At 51.6% G+C, this 18,559-nt stretch overlaps 2 protein-coding genes across 3 annotated transcripts; both read right to left on the reverse strand.

The window, feature by feature from the left end:
- Positions 1-649: 649 nt before the first annotated feature.
- CRYGS (crystallin gamma S) lies at positions 650-7,741 on the reverse strand. Its single transcript, XM_064435634.1, has 3 exons — positions 7,450-7,741; positions 2,673-2,915; positions 650-970 (listed from the first exon to the last, which is right to left on the reverse strand). Exons 1-3 carry the CDS (start codon positions 7,468-7,470, stop codon positions 698-700), a joined length of 537 nt encoding a protein of 178 aa, XP_064291704.1. The 5' UTR covers positions 7,471-7,741; the 3' UTR covers positions 650-697.
- On the reverse strand, positions 2,821-18,404 carry TBCCD1 (TBCC domain containing 1). Of its 2 annotated transcripts, none has more exons than XM_064435633.1 (7): positions 18,039-18,404; positions 17,815-17,964; positions 15,704-16,070; positions 14,658-14,844; positions 13,452-13,949; positions 10,245-10,420; positions 2,821-2,915 (listed from the first exon to the last, which is right to left on the reverse strand). In XM_064435633.1, the coding sequence occupies exons 1-6, from the start codon at positions 18,375-18,377 to the stop codon at positions 10,291-10,293; spliced, it is 1,671 nt and encodes a 556-aa protein (XP_064291703.1). In that variant the 5' UTR covers positions 18,378-18,404; the 3' UTR covers positions 2,821-2,915; positions 10,245-10,290. The 2 variants fall into 2 exon arrangements, with proteins under 2 accessions (XP_064291703.1, XP_064291702.1); XM_064435632.1 differs by lacking the exon at positions 2,821-2,915 and adding an exon at positions 9,215-9,704.
- Between the last annotated feature and the right edge of the window lie 155 nt (positions 18,405-18,559).

The raw sequence follows: 18,559 nt of genomic DNA on the forward strand, positions 1-18,559 counted from the left end.
CATCTCCCAGAGGCACTCACTGCCTCTATCCCATATCCAGCCTCCTCTCCTGCTTCCAGCTCCTGGTTTAAGCCCAGCCCCAGTTTAAGCAGCTGAATCCCTTGGCTCACACCTCCAGGGGACACCCTGTACCTGACACTCTGGGCTGGCAGTGTCCCCAGCATTCCTCATGGAGATTATGGCTGTCCCCCTCCTGCTCCATCTGGGATCTCCATTTTTTCCCAGTCCTGTCACCCCATGCATGACGAGAAGCACAAACTCATCCAGAACCAGGACAGCAGCTGCCTGCTCAGGGTGTCCAGGAGGACACATGGCACTGACAAAAACCTCATCCCTTCTCCCAAGCACCATGGAGCAGCAACAGAGCAGGCAGGGACTCCACAGGGACATGACAGACCGAGCCACCCACAGCCACCAGCGAAAACTGGAACCCAGAGATGTGTGGTCCCACTGGGATGGCCAAACGCTGGAGCACAAGCTCCAGCTTAGGATGGCTTTTTCCTAAAGGATCAGTGGGACAGAGAGGGCAGGGGATGGGGAAGGGGGTGACAATGAGGCAGAGAAGGCTCCGCTCCACCCCAGCTCCCCCGGGGCAGGACACGTCGCACGAAAATCCCAGGAATAAGGAGGACAAGGCGGAGCTGAGCGACTCAGTTGCTTTATTGGGGGCTGTGTGGCAGCCCTGCACGGGGCTGGCTCACTCGGAGATGCTGCGGAAGGACTGGACGGCGGGGCTGGCCGCGCCCCACTCCACGGGCTTGCGGTACTCGCCCTTGGGCAGCACGTACTGCCGGCCCCGGTAGTTGGGATGCTCGTAGAACACCCAGACGCCCTCCAGCACCCTGCAGGCGTGCACCTCACGCATGTGCCACTCCTCCATGATGGAGGGGCAGTCTTCGGTGGCTTCGAACATCTGCCCGCCAAAATCTCCCTTCTCAAACACCTGGATGTGACCTCGGCCTCCACTTGGCTAGGGAAAAAAAAGGAGAGAAAATCATAGAGTCATGGAGAGGAAGAGATTTAAAGATGATCCAGTTCTACATCCCTGCCGTGGGTGGGCACACCTCCCACTATCCCAGGATCCTCCAAGCCCCATCCAACCTGGCCTTGGACACTTCCAGGGATCCAGGGGCAGCCACAGCTGGTCTGGGTGACTTCATTGGCAACCAGAGCATCGGATGGAGGCACTGACACGTCCCAGCTCTGACATGGGGGCAGAGTTTGGGCACAGCCAGATTCCAATCAGGTGCCAGCCACCCCAGCACACCAGGAGAGGGCTGAAATTTCACCGCAGCCTCCAAAAGCACAGGGACATGCAGAACAGGGATAAGCTTGAGTCAGCTTGAGTCTCGCTATCCAGGGCAGCCTTGAACCCCTCAGTGCTCCTTGTGAGCATCAGAGAGCCAGACCCGCTCCAGTCCCCTCTCCTCCATGCAGAGAGCAGTTTAATGAGCTGCTGACCCCGGCGGGGCTGTGTTGCTGTGGATGCAGTGCTGGTTCCCACCGGGATTGGGAGTGCTCCTTGCCCGAAGGCACCGCGGCAGCGCCTGACCTGCAGCTGCCTGGACACCTCTTCCCTCCTCCCCAGCCTGCTCCCTCCTTGGCAGCCCCAGCCAAGCTCTGCGGGGTCTCGGGGTCTCCCCAGATCAGGGGAAAGCCAGGACCAGGTGGATATGAAGGATAAGGCTCCCACATTTCATTCTGGTGGAGGAAGCTGTGCTGCTCTTGCATCTCACACGTGTTTTGGCTCCATGTCTTAAGCCAGATCAGTGCTCTGAACGGGCTGGAAACTCTCCTTGCCTCATGAAAAGGGATTTAGACCCAGCTCAAAGCCAGAACAGGCTCAGAGGTGCATTAGGCTCCCAGGCAGAAAAGCAAAACCCGTTCTCAGCTGTGAGACCTGCTCCATGCAGTGGGAATTCACAGCTGTGCTCCAAGTCAGCAACCCATGGATCACCAGAGCCTGCCCCACTACTGGAGAACCTCAGCAGCAGGACCAATCCACAATCCCAGTTTTAAAGGATGCCCCTCCCCATAGGCTTCCCAAAAGGATCATTCCCTCTGTTCCTTTCTCCCATCATCCGTTAGGAGGGGATGAGCACACCTTCTGTGCTCTCCTCACACCAGGAGGCACCAGGCTGCTCCAAGCATGGCCAAGGAGGGCTCCAGGAGTCCCTCCTGTTTCTGGGCACCCCAGGGCTTTTACAGAGGAGTTTGGTGACACTGATTCTGTTTCCTGTATCAGAAGGGAGTCCTGGCTTGCTAGAGAGCAAACTGCCCCTCATTCCAAATGTTCCTGCAAAATCTGCATTCCACTGTTACAGGCCTTGAGCCCGTTGGATCAGTTGGTTACACATCAGGGAAAAGGCGAGAGGCAAACTTTGGAGCAACCTGCCTGGACACTGAAATCCCTAAAGGAACATCCTGATGGAACTACCCTGCTGTTCCTATGGAAACTCACCCGCACTCAAAGGGATCTGCCTTTTCCCATTGCAATCCAGAGTGGGAGACATTCACCTCCTCCCCACACCAAACACCTTGCTACCACCAGAGCAGCAAACTCCCTGCAGCCACCCCCTCTGTGGCTCCCCAGAAGATGGACACCACCTTCCCCCAGGTGAAACCACGACGGGCGTAAATGGCGGCGTGCCCGGGGAAGGGGTGACACCTACGATCTGGATGTACTTGCAGGAGCCCAGGCGGTCGTTGAGGCCCATCCAGTGGTGGTAGTCGGGGTACTCCCCGTGGGTCAGCACGTACATGTTCCCAGCATAGTTGGGCCTCTCGTAGGCCACCCAGGTGCCCCCATCCACGCGGATGGAGTTGCAGCGGCTCAGGTAGGTGTGGAAATCGGGGCAGTCGCTGTCGCACTCGTAGTAACGGCCCAGGAAGTTCTTGTCTTCATAGAAGGTGACCTGAAACGAGCAGAGTGGGGAGGTTCCTTGTTGTGGAGAACACTCTGTGTGTGGGGACACGAGGTTTGACTCCATTTTCTCAGAAGGCTGATTCATTATGTTATATATTATACTAAAATACTACATTAAAACTATATTAAAAGAACAGAGATAAAAGAATGATCAGAAAGCTACAAAGAACAAGAATGCACAACAAAATCTTGTGACTGCTCACAGCCTCGGCACAGGTGGCTGTGATTGGTCATCAAGTGAAAACATCTACATGGACTAATGGAAGATGCACCTGTTGCATTCCACAGCAGCAGATAGTTATTGTTTTCATTTCTTTTCTGAGGCCCTCAGCTCTCAGGAGGGAAAAATCCTAGCAAAGGATTTTCCATAAAATATCATCGCTACAGTTCCTCATCCAGAACATCTCCATATTCCAGCCACATCACGGCAGGAAATACCTGAAAGCAGAGTCCTTGAGATATCAGAAATCATCAAGCCCAGCCATGGAATGGGACCAGCTACAGTCAGTCAGACTAATTCACCTGTCTGGCCCCAATGCCTCCAGCTGCCGCCAGTGTTCTGCCCTTCCCAGACCTTTGTTCTGTCCCAGTCCAACACAACACTCCCATGGAGAAGTCCCTGTCCTTTTTCCAACAAAACACTATCAAAGCAATTGCCTCCCACCTTCTCTAGATCAGGAGTTACTAAATTATGGCCAGAGAGCTGTGAGAAGTCAATGGAATGTACAAAGCAGGTTTCTGGGGACATGGGTGGGTCTAGCAGCACTGAGTTAGCAGCTAGACTTGATGCCTTTAGAGGGCTTTTCCTTAACAGTTCCATTATTTCTTTTATACTGACTTACCAAGTGTTTGCAGTGAGATCTTTACTGATAAGGAGATGGAGAAGTCTCTTTCCTCCCAGCTCATGTCTTCAAACCCATCCTTGTTCCCACCTGAACAACCCAAAACTTCCTTTCTCAAAACTTCCTGCCCAAAGCTGGACATCACACAAGCTTTGCCCATGCCAAGAGAAACTAAGGGAGCATTCCATGTGTGTGGTGGGAAGCAATTATATGGATATCCAAGGATTGTATTTGCAGTTCTGCTTTGGTTGCTGCAAGTCCACGAAATCTCTGACAAATTCATGATCCATCCCCACATTTCTGTCCCAAGAGTTGCTCTATAGCCAGGTTGCTGACCCCAAAGTACTTTATCCTTGATCATAACCTGGCTTGAAATGATCTTGGGAGCTGATTAGTGAATCCCATTCCTCCCACCTGAGGCATTCCCCACCCAGCCAGCCCTGCAGAGGAGACCCAGTTTTCCTCAAAACTCCTTTCATGAAAATATTGCCAAGCCCTAGACCAGACCAGTCCTTTCTCCAGCCCCATTTTTAGAGCCTTCCAGGACAATTACTCATCAAACGTTGCTCTTCTCCAAGAGGATTCCCAAACCATCACATCTATCTTGACTACTCATGACACTGGATGGTCTAGAGAGAATCTTTCTGGCCACACCCAACATGCAATGGTCCACAATCCATTTTTCCCATGTTTTTTTTCCCATACTTTGAGTATTAAGATACACCCCCACCTCCTGTACTTCACCTGCAGTGCTTTGGCTACTGGTATTGATGTAACTTCCCTGCTCTTAAAAATAATTCATTGTCAGTGTTTCAACCGAAATCCAGGACAACTCTCTCACTTTTTATTTTTATTCATTTGTTTTGTGCTAAAAATTAAATTAGCCGGAGTTTTCCTGGAGCTGGTTGGACAGCATGTCCCACCAGCCTGACCAAGGGATCTAGGGAGTCAGACTGATCATACCAGAGGATTCATGCTCTTGATTTTGTGGCCTGTTACTGGACAATTATTAGGATAATGCTATTTTCCTCTTAATTTCAAGGACTGATTTGCCATCACAAAGCAGTTGGTGCACACAAAACAACCTGTCCCCTAACATCCTGAGCAAGATCTTCCCACCTTCAGCGGAGAGCTGGGAACCACTCTGACCTTTCCAGCAGTGAATAAAGGCTGTGAAAGGAGAGCGCTGAAATGCCCAGTTCCTGTTTTCCCACTCTGGGGCAATTAACCACACAGACCAGGTCTTCCCAGCCACAACCCACTGCCTTTTCCAGATCCTGCTTCTGGATCATTGTTCCTAAAGATATTACCCAAAAAATCTGCCAGCCTGACCCAAAGGCAACACTGAGAGCTCTGCACACTGGGTTTGGCAGTCATGCATCACCAGTCACCCTTTTCTTGAAGCCAGTGCTCCAGGAAGCCACAGCACCCCTGGAAAGCCCTCTGGAGGGATTCATTTACTCCCAGTTCAGCATTATCCTCTGCTGGGATGGCTGATCCGTCTCTCCAGCATCTGTCCCCTGATCCTGTCCCACTCCTGTCCAACGTGGCTGATGATGAACTCTGCCCAGTGTGGATCTGCTTTCTGGGCAGAGGGAACCTGGAAGAGCTCAAGGCCAGGTTGGATGGGGCTTGCAGCAACCTGAGACAGTGGAAGGTGTCCCTGCCCATGGAAGGGGCTGGAACTGGATGGGCTTTAAGGTCCCTTCCAACTCAAACCGTTCTGGAATTCAGTGATGTCCCTTCCCACCCAGCCTAACACAACCAAACTGGAGCCTGACAAAGCTTCCTGATGTTTCCAGGGGAGCATTTCCCCTATAAAACCACAAAGCTAAAGACATCCAAAGGCAAGTTAAGGATATGGCTGTTCCTACAGAACTGTGTCCAAACTAAGTGCTGCTCCTTGGTTTAATTTCAGAATTTAAGGGATCCTCCCCACCTGTTCTCCAGCACAGCCCTTCACACACACCCTCAGCTCCTTTCAGACCTTTGCTTCCCAGCTTTCCTGCATGGATTCAGGCACCAACAGAGCAGGTTGATGTTTTCACACATAGAATAATTACAGATTCCAATTCCAGATTTGCAGCTTTGTTTCTGTCCCCTCTCACTCGCAGGGAGATTGCTTTCCTTCAGCCAAACCCTGCAGGAGCTCTGCTCCCAGCACTCCCCTGTTAACCTCTCCATGCCCAAATCTTCCCTTTTGAGGGTTACCAGGCACATACCACATTTGCCAGAGCAGACCTTCCTTGCAGGAATGTAAAACTCTCACTTTGGTTACCTCACCTGAGTTATCACATATTTTTTTTCAGCAGTAGATTAGCTAGAAGGAAACTCATAAAAAAATCCAGTAATGCCTCCTCTGCCAGCAGTGATCCCTTTCCAGGGCAGATCACTCACCAGGGTTTTGAGCAATGGTTTTAATTCCCTACTTTGCCCTTTTCTTCTCCCTGGAATGTGCTAACCAAGAGCACAGCATAAAGAAATAGCAGATAACTCCTTCTGGCCACCTTGCTGCCCCCCAGCAGCACATATTCCATTAATTCCCCATGCCACACTCCCAGGGGACACAGCTTTCAGCAGGGGAAGGGCAGAATGTGCTCAAGGATTTCCAAGCTGACAGAAGACTCAAGGATGGAGCAGTTGCAGTTTCTCAGCACTTTCTTTAGGTTCAGGTAGAGAAAGTTTGCACCCCGGGATCCAGGAGCCACCAGCACACCCTCCTCGGTTCCCAGTCCAACAGCCCAAGCCTTGAGAGCCATAGAGCAAAAGGACACGGAAAAGCCAGGAGCAGATCTCCCATGGCATTGCCCAGTGCCTCCAAACCCACTGGGCTTCCAAAGCCCCTCGGGTCTCACAGCCTCCACAGGCTGAAAGGAATCCAGCCCAAAAGCTAAACTCAGATGAAGCTCTTCCTGCAGCCTCCTAACAGTGTTTGGCATTCCACAGGGGACGCTGGCCCAAGTCCTCACCCTCCTTTCCTTTCCCAGCTGTTTCTCCCTGCCCAGTACAAGTTCTGTGGGATCAGCCAGCTCAACTCTGCTAAACCCAAGCCTGAGGAGCTGGATCCCACTGAGATGTCACTCCAGCTGAAGGTGAGCTTCCCAACCTACCTCCTTCTCCAATTCCAATTCATCCCTGCCGATCCCACTGATCCCAAGGCCAGTGTGCATCCCTCAGGGTACACTATTCCCTTCAGTGCCGTGGCCATCCCTGGAGCCTTTCTGTCACAGCACATGCTCTGCTCCCCCATGGAAAAGGGATGTGGCAGCTCTGCTGGTGCTGGCAGTCAGGCTCTCTCCAAGGGAGCCTTCCATGAGACCCCGTTCTGCAAGCACAGTGATTCCCAGCTGGAACAGCCCCTCCACCCCCAATTCACAAGGCACCAGACCCTGCTGATTTAGAACCATTTCAAAATGCCTCCTCACCACTCACTGTGCTTGACTCCATCCTCTGGCAGAGCCACACCTAGAGGAACCAGCCAAAATCTGGGAAAATACTTGGGAGGGCTCAGCTCCAGCTTCCCTCCACAGGAGGAGGGATTTCAAGCATCTCCCCCTGCCCACACGCTGACAGAGGGGGAAGCTGTCAGCAGAACAAAGAAAACAAAGTTTCTCCACAATTCATCTCTGCGAAATTCTGCACTTTTAGCCAAAATCATGAATACACTGCAAACAAACTTACCTTGGCTCCAGCTCTGGACATTTTCCGTTCCAGCCAAGCTCCCCTGTGCCGGAGGAACGTCAGCAGCTGTTACAAACAGCCAGGATCCGAGGTGCCCTTTTTATAACGGGCTTGTTTTAAACCAGACAGCCGCTTTGTCATGAGAATAGGATCCAAAAATTGAGTCAGTGATTCTGAGGCTATAGCCGATTTCCAGAAAAGCAAACAGGATTATGGAATAAAGGAAGGCTTCGCCATCCTCCCTTTGTTACCATTTGCTGAGTCAGAACACCAAAACTCTGCCAAATGCACTCAAAACACGCAGCCCCTGCCAAGGACGGGCAGTAATTTGGCTGCTCCCTCCCTTCCAAGCTTGTTAAACAAGAAGGAATCCTCGTTGGCTCTTAGAGACCCACCCCATTTGTAAAGAGGGTGCATGGTATTCATCAGGGAATGCCCTGTGCAGTGAAGGATGCAGTGAAGGAATGACAAACAAGTGCTCAGAGCAGACATCAGAGGCTTGCAAAGGCCAGCTCTGCATTGAAAGCTCTCAATGGAGACATCTGTGCAGCAAAGAGGCTGCAGATTTTCCTGGGACACCCTCAGCTGGAGCTACACTACTCCAAACACCTCCTGATATAGCAGGAAAGAAGGATGTGTGGCCATCTCCCCACTCCCCACAGAGTGATTTCACACATCAAACGATGCCCAAATTTCTGTTGTCTCTGCAAGTGTCATAAATTCAACCCCAGCTCTCAGCCCAGCACCTGAGGTTGGAGCAGAGTTTTCCCTTCAGCCACACTCCAGCCCTGGGTGCAGGGAGGCCGAGGATCACTGGCTTCCACAGCCACCCCCCCGCCAGTGCATTATGAAAAACCACCTCTGCAGCTATTCAGTGGCCCAGCCCAAAGGCTTAGTGAGACAAAGGGACACGAATTTGGCACAGCAGCGCCCGAAACACGCAGCCCCTCTTTCAAATCTGTCAGGACAAGCACTCTTGCAACAGCGGCTCTGTAAATGCAGGCAGATGGGAGAGCCTGGGGCACACACAATCAGCAGCTGCTCCTCTTCCCATTTTAGGAGCCTTGAATCGCCCAGAGCTGTTGCTCTCACTGAGGCCACTTGGATTGATTTAGTTTTTACCTCCTGAAGATCACAGTCCAAGCACAAGCTGGGTTCTATCAGCAGGTTCACAGCTCAGAGCTGTGGTCACTTCACACATCCCCTCCTTTAGAGGTTGGTTAAATACAATAAACTCAGCTTACATAAACAGAATAAATATAACAAACTCACCTCACCTGCCTGCCCAGGAGCCAAGGGAGACCTTCAGAGGAATTCTGAGGCTGTGCACTCGAGAGCACTGTGCCTTCCCCTCACTCTCAGCTTGGATTGCTCTTCCCAAGGCACCACCAGCTGCTGCCTCCACTCATCCATGCAATGCCTTTGCCTATTTTCCAAGCTTATTTAAGTGCTCAGCTATGAGCACATGTCCCCAAAACACATCCCACCAGCACATGAGAATGGTGCTTATTCAAGCTGATAATCTTTATGAAAATTATGAGATAGGAATAGGGCTTGTATCAAAGCTTTGTGCCAGGGCAGCCTTCAAAACCTTCAGCTGCATGGCTGAAGTTTACAGGAGTTTTACTTTCAGCCTGGCAGGACTACATTCTTTTTTTTGCCCCACTTTCCCCATAAATTAGCAGTGTCTCTCTCTGATAGGTTCACATTTCATTAAGATAAAAGAAGCTGTGTCCCCCTAAGACCAACTGTACAGGACACGTGCCAGGTTTATCCAACAAATCTGGTTTATTGACATTTGTCAAAACGATGCAACCATATACAAAAATTAATCTTCAAAAAGTGCCACCTTCATATTAAAAAGAAAACAAACCTGTTTGATTTCACTCATTAAAAATTTAAACATTTCTTTTTCACATTTATAAAAACAGCACCACTGGTTTGTACCATGAGGATGCAGGTGATGCCCAGGGCCTGCATCCAGCTTTGTCCCAGGAAACCTGGTGTGCTGGACACCATGGACACTAACTGCTGTGACAGCTCTGCAACAAGGCACACTTCATCTTCCCCCAGTGCCAGGCACCTCTCAGTCTACAGCACATTCCTGGGAAAGCAGCAATGCTCAGGAATCCTACAGCAGCCAGGCAGTCCCATCCACACCAGGGCTGGGTGTCAGATCCAGTGGGTGCAGGTGGGATGGCACAAAGTCTTAAATGAGAACTGGGCTGGGTGGATCACTGGCTGTTCCCAGAGCTTTGGAACAAAATAAAAGGAGACAATTTTACTTCTAACACCAGCAAAGAAAAAGGAATTCAAAGGCTAAATAAAAAATAAAACAATTTTCTAACTGCTTGAAACATGCCATGGCAGAAAAGCACAGTAAGGGCAGATCTCCAGCTCCTAAACCACTTCTGCCTGGGAAGAGTAAGTGAGAATTATCCAAAGTCTTATTGTAACAATTACCCAGTCTCACTCAACTCTCTTTAGCAAAAAGTGAGATGGGTAGACATCAATACACAGAGTTTCTTTGAAAGAGCAGCTATTCCAATCAGTTTTATTTCACATTATGTGCAATTTGCCCATCTGCCTTACAGATGCCTCCAACAAATCCAACTTGGCAACAAGGCCATGCTGAGGACACAGATTTCAGCTGAGAATGGGTTTTGAGAGGAAAGTAAGAACTAAACCCAAATGCCAGGCTCTTGTGAGAACATTCACTCAGGCTGAATACCTCTGCCTTGGCATGGGACAATTCTTGGGTGGGGAGAAGCAAGAGAAGGAGACTTTTTACTCACCTCCCTTTCCTTCTGCTGCCCAGGAATGTTATCCTGCCCAGGAATGTTATCCTGCTGCCTGCTTGGAGCCCAGGGCAGGAGGGACCAGGCTGTCCAGCTGCTGCAGGTTCCCTGTCTGAACCAGCCACTCATAGAATTTGTTTTCTACCACAGTCTGGAACTGTTTCCTCTGATCCCTGGAACAGCCAAATCAGCAGGGAAATATGGAAAAATCATGTTTATTCACAGTATTGTACTTCTACCACCTCTTCACTATCCAAACAAGCCTCCAGATGTATCAGGAAGAGCCAGGCTTGGTTCCTGAACCTTGCAGAGACAACCAGAAAAGGTTTTTACTGAGTGAATGTGATGCTAATGAACACCAAAGGCAGAACCTGGTGGAGTTGGAGAAGTCATACAAAATTCCCCATCCCACCACCACAGCCACCCTGCTCCAGGGCTGCCTCCACTTTCCCCTCAGGGCACAGCTGAAAAACTGTCTGAAAAGGGAGAAAACTAAGATTAGCAACCAGTGCTTAAACACTAAGGATATGAAACTCTGTTCTGACAGCACCAGAGAGGATGGAGATCAGGGAAAAAATGCACCTGTAAACCCATCTCACATCATTTCTGTTGCTCATAATGAACTTTTGAGGCATTTTTGGCAAGCCTAACAGGGTGGGCCACTCAGCTCAGGCTAACAGGCACTGGTCAGATGCCCAAAAGCACCTCCAGAACAGCATCCCAGCCCTCTGGGATCAGCTCACATCTGGAATTTCTTCAGCCAAAGGTGGCACAATTGTTGAGTAGCTCCTGATGGATTTTTTCAAGGAGTTTACACAATTAATTTCTGAACAGCAATGAAATGTGAACATTTTTCAGTATTCTGGAGATTTGATGTGGGTTTGCTTTGAACCCATTCCTAATTTGATGTGCTGACCCCATTCTGTACTGGGAAAAGCAGGAAACCAGCTCCAGAGGAGACCACAAAGGGGAACAGAGGGATGGAGCACCCCTCCTCTAAGGAGATTTGGAATTGCTCAGCCTGGAGAAGAGAAACTTCAGGGTAAAATCACTGTGGCCTTCCAGTGCGTGAAGGAGCTACAAGAAACATGGAGAGACACTCTGGGCAAGAGCCTGAAGTGACAGCACAAGGGGAATGGCTTCCCACTGCCAGAGGACAGGGTCACATGGGGAATTCCTCCCTGTGAGGGTGCTGAGGCCCTGGCACAGGGTGCCCAGGGAAGCTGTGGCTGCCCCTGGATCCCTGGAAGTGTCCAAGGCCAGGTTGGAGCAACCTGGGCTAGTGGAAGGTGTCCCTGCCCACAGCAGGGAGTGGAATCTGGTTGGGTTTTTAAGGTCCCTTCCAATTCAGGCCATTCTATTCAGTTTTGTCCTACCCACCCTCAGACAGGCTCCTTGTATCCACACTCTTTTTTTAAGTTAAGGCTGCTGTCTGTATGTCCTTTTCCATTTGAGCCATTCCCCAAAAAGCAGAGGTTTGGAACATAAACTAACCCAAATTCCTCCCCAGTGAACACAAAGGCAGCCACTTCTTTCTTCCCTTGTGGATTTATCTTCTCCAAGAGCTTTTTCTCTACCTTGATCTGCTACTGACCCTGAAAGACTTTCTGTCTGATACGCTCAGAAAAATGAATAAACAGGATTTTATGCTTTTGCAAGTTGTTCCTCAAGCTGTCTTCTTGGTCCTGTCTTACTGGGGTTTTACTTTCAGCCTGGCAGGATTTACATTCTTTTTTTGCCCCAGTTTCCTCAATCAGACAACATCAACTTCTTGAAAGATGTCTTCTTATTTCTAACACTCTCTTTCACCTCCCCGCTCGAGCACAGCAGCTTTTTTCTTTCTACAAGCCTGATATCCTGTTTGCTCTAAGCTTCCTACTTGTCTCCCTTCTTGTTTCCCTGCCTGCAGGAGACAACAGACATTTTCCACTGTCAGCTGCCCAGTTTCTTTTCAACAAGCCTCTAAACTTGCCAGTTTTCCCTCTTTTATGGAATAAGCAGCGAGCTCTTGCCTCCTGTGACTGCAGCAGATGACAGCAAATCTAAGCACATCATCCCTATTTCCTCAGATTTCTGTCACAGGAAAGTTCTGACAGGCCAAACTCCTTCCCAAAACTGTGGAGGGAAGCAGCAGCCCAGGGAGAACAAGAGATGTTTGAAATGGGGTTTTATCCCCATTCTGTGCTTGCCAAGGAAGCTGGGCAGAGGATTCCATGTGGAATTCCTCTGCTCCAGAGGAATTTCAAAGTTACTGCCCAAAGGTGATCTGCTGCAATGATGCACATGCACATTCCAGCTCACCTCAGCAAGGGCTGGGACAGCCATTCACAGCTTCAACCCCAAGGTGAAGGCTGTGCACACCCAGCCCTGGCCCAGTCCACTGCCAGGGTGGATCCCTCACCTCAGCAGCAGCTGGGAATGCTTTTCCTGGAGTCTCACAGGCTGGGAAAATGCAGCCATGAGAAAGCCCCTCCTGAGGAGCAGCGTGGGGGAGGGAGGGGATTGTGCCTCTTCAATCCACTTGGTGAAGCCCCACCTGCAGAGCTGCCTTCAGCTCTGGGATACCCAGCATAACAAGGATGTGCTGCTGCTGGAACCCAGAGGAAGCCAAGGAGGGGCTCCAGGGGCTGCAGCTCCTCTGCTCTGGAGCTGGGCTGAGAGAGCTGGGGGTGCTCAGCTGGAGAAGGGAAGGCTTCAGGAAAACATCACAGCACCTTCCAGTGCCCAAAGGGGCTCCAGGAGAGCTGGAGAGGGACTTGGGACAAAGGACTGGAGTGACAGCACATAGGGGAATGGCTTCCCACTGCCAGAGGGCAGCTTTAGATCAGATATTGGGAATAAATCCTTCCCTCTGAGGGTGGTGAGGGCCTGGCACAGGGTGCCCAGAGAAGCTGTGGCTGCCCCATCCCTGAACTGCTCAAGGCCAGGTTGGACAGGGCTTGGAGCAACCTGGGATAGTGGAAGGTGGTCCACAGGATGAGCTTTAAAGTCCCTTCCCACCCAAAGCATTTTGGGATTCTACAACCCTGAGCTATGTGAGCATTAGTCTTCCCACCTTACCAAACAGAATCCCAGGACTGCTAATTACTAATGCTCTGGGACTGGCCTGTAAGACACGGCACACACAACTCCTTCAAGGATTTCTGTGGAACCCCAACCAACAACCCTCTGTGGCTGAGCTCTGCCCTTCCTGGGGACACTCACCTGCTCAGCCCTGCCTCCTTCACCGTGCGCTGCCACACCTGCACCTTCTGCTCCCGCTGGCTCAGCACCTCCTGGTACTCCTGGGGAAGCCCCCCGGGGGTCTCTGTGGTGTCTCCTTCCATCTCAAAGGGAATCACAAAGGTGTAGAAGTCTGAGGGGGGCAGGAGCCGGAAGAAGCTGGTGTCACCGCTGTCCCTGCACACCAGCATGGGGCTGTCCCAGTAGTTTGGCAGAGTGGCCAAGCCCACCTGAGCCATGTGGTCTTCCAGCATGGGGTAATGGGTGTGGAAAGGGGCAAAGCTGACTGCCCTGTTCCCCGAGAGGATGAGGGGCTGCGTGGGGGTGAGGGTGTGGAAGGTACAGCCCGTGGTGGACGCGAGGGACAAGCGGTGGCAGACCACGATGACCTTGACGTTGTCACAGCTCTGGACGTGCACGGATGTCCCCACGGGGCCCAGGACAAAGGTGCTGTTCCGGCACTTCTCGATGGTCACGGATCTGCCAGGGAAATACAGGACCATTAGGGGTGGAAGGAACCTCCAGCCAGCCCAAGGCAGCGTCACCTGCAGCAGGTGACACAGGAACGTGCCCAGTGGGTTTGGAATGTCTCCAGAGGGGGAGACTCCACATCCTCCCTGGGCAGCTGTTGCACTGCTCTGCCACCTCAGTGGAAGGAAGTTCTTCCTCATGTTGAGGGGGAATGTTTTATTTTCAGCCTGGCAGGATTTACATTCTTTTTTTGCCCCAGTTTCTCAATCAGACAACATCAACTTCTTGAAAGATGTCTTCTTATTTCTAACACTCGAGCACAGCAGCTTGTTGTGTTTTAGTTTATGGCCATTGCTCCTTGTCCTGTCCCTGGCACCACCTGGAGATCTGTGTATGGACTGATGGGATCCCCTCTCAGTCTGGTTTTCTCCAGGCTAACCAGCTCCCCCACCCTTTCCTAGTCAGAAAGATGCTCCACTCCCTTCATCATCTCCACACCACCCTCTCAGGAGCTCCTTGCCCCTCCTGAGGAACCCAGACCTGAACAGAGCACCCCAGCTGTGCCTCACAGGCTGAGCAGAGGGGCAGGATCACTCCCTGACCTACTGGGAATGCCCTTCCTAATGCCCCCCAGGGTCCCATTTTGGCCTCCTGGCCCCCAGGACACGCTCATGGTCAGCCAGGAGTGCAGCTGTGTCCCAGGAGACCCAAACTCACCGCAGGGGGGACAGGAGGTAAATGAAGGACTCGTTGCAGCGATGGATCCTGACGTGAGCCCCCACCAGAGTGTCTGAGCTCTTGGCCAGGGTCTGCCTGTACACCTGGCTCATGATCACCATGGGGGACACCTCTGGCACCACCCGGGCACTGCAGGCAATCTTGGCTCTCCTGGTTGTTCCTTCCACTGCAAAACAAAGCCCACACAAGTTCTGGGTCCAGAACATAACCAGCCTCAAAGTTCAAGGATGGTACTTCCCACAGCAGTCACACCATCCCTGATGCCTCCTGGGCAGGTCAGCAGCACGAGGCACCAGAAATTTCAGAAAATGAGAGACACTGAAGGATCAAAACCACTTCAAGGTTACTTAGGAGCAGTCAAAGCCTCTCACAAGCAAAAGAATCTCCAGTTCCACAAGCCTGTTGCTAACACAAGACTCACCTTAGCAGGAGGATCCTGAGGGTGGGTTTTAAGCAGGAATTATGTGTTTTGAAAAGGGAAATGGACCCTCTAGGACACAATCCTTAAACCCTTCCCCATCCTCCCTAACCCACTGCCCCTCCTGGGATCCTGCAGTCAGGGAAACAAAACATTGAGTTAAATTCCTGATCCTAAGGGGGAAAGTGCCTTGGCTCCACTGCCATGTCCCTGAAGAGGAGGGGCTGGGTTGGAGACAAGGAAACTTAGAGCAGATCCTTGGTCAGCAACACGAGCTGAGTTCCCATTTCTGTTTTTGCTTTTTTTTTATTAAAATTTTATTTACACTATTTATCTAGATTTATTTTTCTGTATTTCTAAATTTATTTCTGTATTTCTAATTCTCTCTATTTCTACTTCTTTATTTCTCTACAGTTTTGTATTTCGATTTCTATATATTTCTGAATACTTCTGCTTCTACTTTTCCATACTCCTACTTGCTGTACTTCTTTATATTTCTATATATTTCTATTTTGCTCACATATTCTCATTTCCCCCCACATCCCAATGTCTCCCCATATCCCCATTTCCCCCATATTTCTGTCTTTCCAAGAACAGTTTCACCCACCTTGCTGTGCCCACGCCAGCTTCTTGCCAGCCTTGAGGCAGACAGACATTCCCAAGGGATTGGCAGTGAGGGAGGAGCGCAGCCAGCTCTCCAGCTTGGGCAGGGAGAAGGTTCTGGAGCCCTTGGAGTACCCGTTGTGGCTGTGGCAGGGCTGCCTGAGGGCCAGCTCGTGCAGGGGCCGCACGGTGCCCGAGTTGCTGACCGTGCCCTCCAGCAGGAAGCTCAGGGCACACACGGCTTCAAAGGACACCAGGCTGCTGCAGCTGGAATGGCAAGAGGCTGAGAGCTGCTCTGGCTCCAGCAGCAGCTCCAGGATATCCAAGAGGTGGCTCTGAACAAAGGCAAGGTGCTCCTGGTCGTTCCAGTTCTGGAGGGGCAGGAAAACACAAGAGGGGGTGAGTTCTCTAAGATCAGAAGCTCCATGGACATCATATCATACATACATACATATCACACATCATATCATACAAATCCTTGCTCAGAACCCTTCCAGAAGAAGGAAAGCCAGTCAGACACAGTGCTCATTCCTGCTGCTCTGCTCTCACAAAGCTGGAAAGAAACCTCCCCCCAAAAACTCAAAATAAAGCATTTCATTCCAACTCAAGTACCAAACATTCATTCCAGCCCTGGAGGGGCAGAAAAACACACAAGGGGGTGAGTTCTCTAAGCTGAGAAGCTCCATGGACTTCATATCATACAAATCCTTGCTCAGAATCCTTTCAGAAGAAGGAAAGCCAGTCAGGCACAGTGCTCATTCCTGCTGCTCTGCTCTCACAAAGCTGGAAAGAAATCTCCCCCCAAAAACTCAAAATAAAGCATTTCATTCCAACTCAAGTACCAAGTATTCATCCCAGCTCTGGAGTGGAAAACATGACAGGGTGAGTTCTCCAAGCTGAGAAGATCCATGGACATCATATTATATAATACATACATATCACACATCATATCATACAAATCCTTGCTTAGAATCCTTTCAGAAGAAGGAAAGCCAGTCAGACACAGTGCTCACTCCTGCTGCTCTGCTCCCCCAAAGCTGGAAAGACACCTCCTCCCAAAAACTCAAAATAAAGCACTTCATTCCAACTCGAGTACCAAGTATTTCCTTCCAGAGAGCAGCACCAGGCTCTTCTGCAGTCGCACACAAACCCAGGCCAGTGCTGCTGGCATTCAAAGGGAGGACACAAATCAATAGCTGAACTCAAGGATTGGAGCTGCTCCACTGGAAAATCCCTGCAGCTGGGCCAGACCTGCAGCCAGGATTCAGTGCCAGAGTAAAAAGCAGAGGGTCAATTCTCCAATAAACCAAACCCTCTGAAAGAATCCTTATTTCAAATTCTAAAGTGCTCCAGCCCAACAAAAAAGCAGGAGACTGCAATTCTGGCAGAGCTTCATAAAGCTGAGCTTTGCTGAAGGAACAGAGGGCTGTGATTGCACCTTGTCCTCACCACTTTTGTTCAACGTTTCAGGATAAAGTTATCCAGCTCCTATTTTTAATCACTCCAGCTTGCCCCAGGCTACATTTCACCAGCTCATCCTGCTCACAGCAGCACATCTGTGCCAGAATTCCAGAGGCTGGCACGGCCTTACACAGGGCTGCACACTGTGATGCATTCTCCCACACAGAGCTGCCCACAGGACACGTCCAACTCGCTCCTTCCTAAATATCTGGCAGTATCTTAAAAGGAAACAGCGTTTCCACATGGTTCAGCTACAGCTGAACAATCAACTCCCCTCTCAGAAACAGAATGTGGCACCTGGAATCCAAAATTCCACACTGGATCATGGGAAAGGCACTACGAGCATGAGGAGAGCTCCCTGCTTGACTAACAAAGCAAAAAGGCTGTTTCTTCTCAAAAGGAGACTTGCCAAGACCAGCAGGGAATATTTAGTTGGCTTTGGACTCCAGGAAAGCCTCATGGAAAAATTTAATAAACCTTTTTATAAACTATAGAGACTACAACAACTTCACTTTGTTACTACAGAACAGGAATCCTGCAGCTGGACTTTTGCCGTTTATCACAGGATAAACCCTCCTAGGAGGGTTTCAAAAAACCAGCCCCTTTCCAACCCCCTCAGGGCAGCTCCCCCTGCTCGGGGAGAGCCCCGGGTACCTTATTGCTGCTGGCCGCTTTCCCCGGCAGCCGGGCAGACTTGCTCCTGGGGCTGGGCCACTCGTCGCCGAGCAGGGAGCGCCGCAGGGACACGTTGTGCAGCTGCTGCACGTAGAGGAAGAGCAGGAACTGCAGCGTGTCCACGGAGAGCTGCGGAGCACGGGAGAGAGAGAGCGGTCAGGCGGGGCCGGGCCGGGCTCCCCTGCCCCGGGCCGGGCTCTTGCCTTGCTCCGCTCCCGCTCCAGCTCCTCGGCGCTGCCGCAGGCCGCCTCGGCCTCGGCCCAGCGCAGGCGGAGCGGCGGGGCGGCGCCGAGCAGGCTGCGGAAGAGCTCGAAGTAGAGCCAGGCGATGTCGCGGCTCAGCTGCAGCTTCCCGCAGGCGATGTGCCGCCAGCTCGGCCAGCGCAGCCGCGGGAAGCAGCCCTGGTCGGCCCGCGCGCGGGCGTAGGCGGCCGCCTTGCGCAGGTAGTGCGGGGTGAGGCGGGCGGGCGGCGGGGCCGGGAGCGCTCCCACCAGGAAGGGCTCCGTGCGCACCCACAGCCGCACCGGCCCCGCCGCCGCCATCGCCGCCGCCGCCGCCACTTCCGGGTTCCGCCGCGGGCACCATAGAGACGGCCCTTCCCGCCTGCCCGGAGCCGCTGCCCATTGGCTGAGGCTGCCGGAGAAGGGGCGGGGAAAAGCAGCGCGCTCGCTGATTGGCTGTTTGGAAGGAAGTCGCCCTGGAGGGACGGCGGGGCGTGGCCGGC

Source organism: Passer domesticus, chromosome 11, assembly GCF_036417665.1.
Source record: "Passer domesticus isolate bPasDom1 chromosome 11, bPasDom1.hap1, whole genome shotgun sequence".
Classification (NCBI taxonomy): Eukaryota; Metazoa; Chordata; class Aves; order Passeriformes; family Passeridae; genus Passer; species Passer domesticus.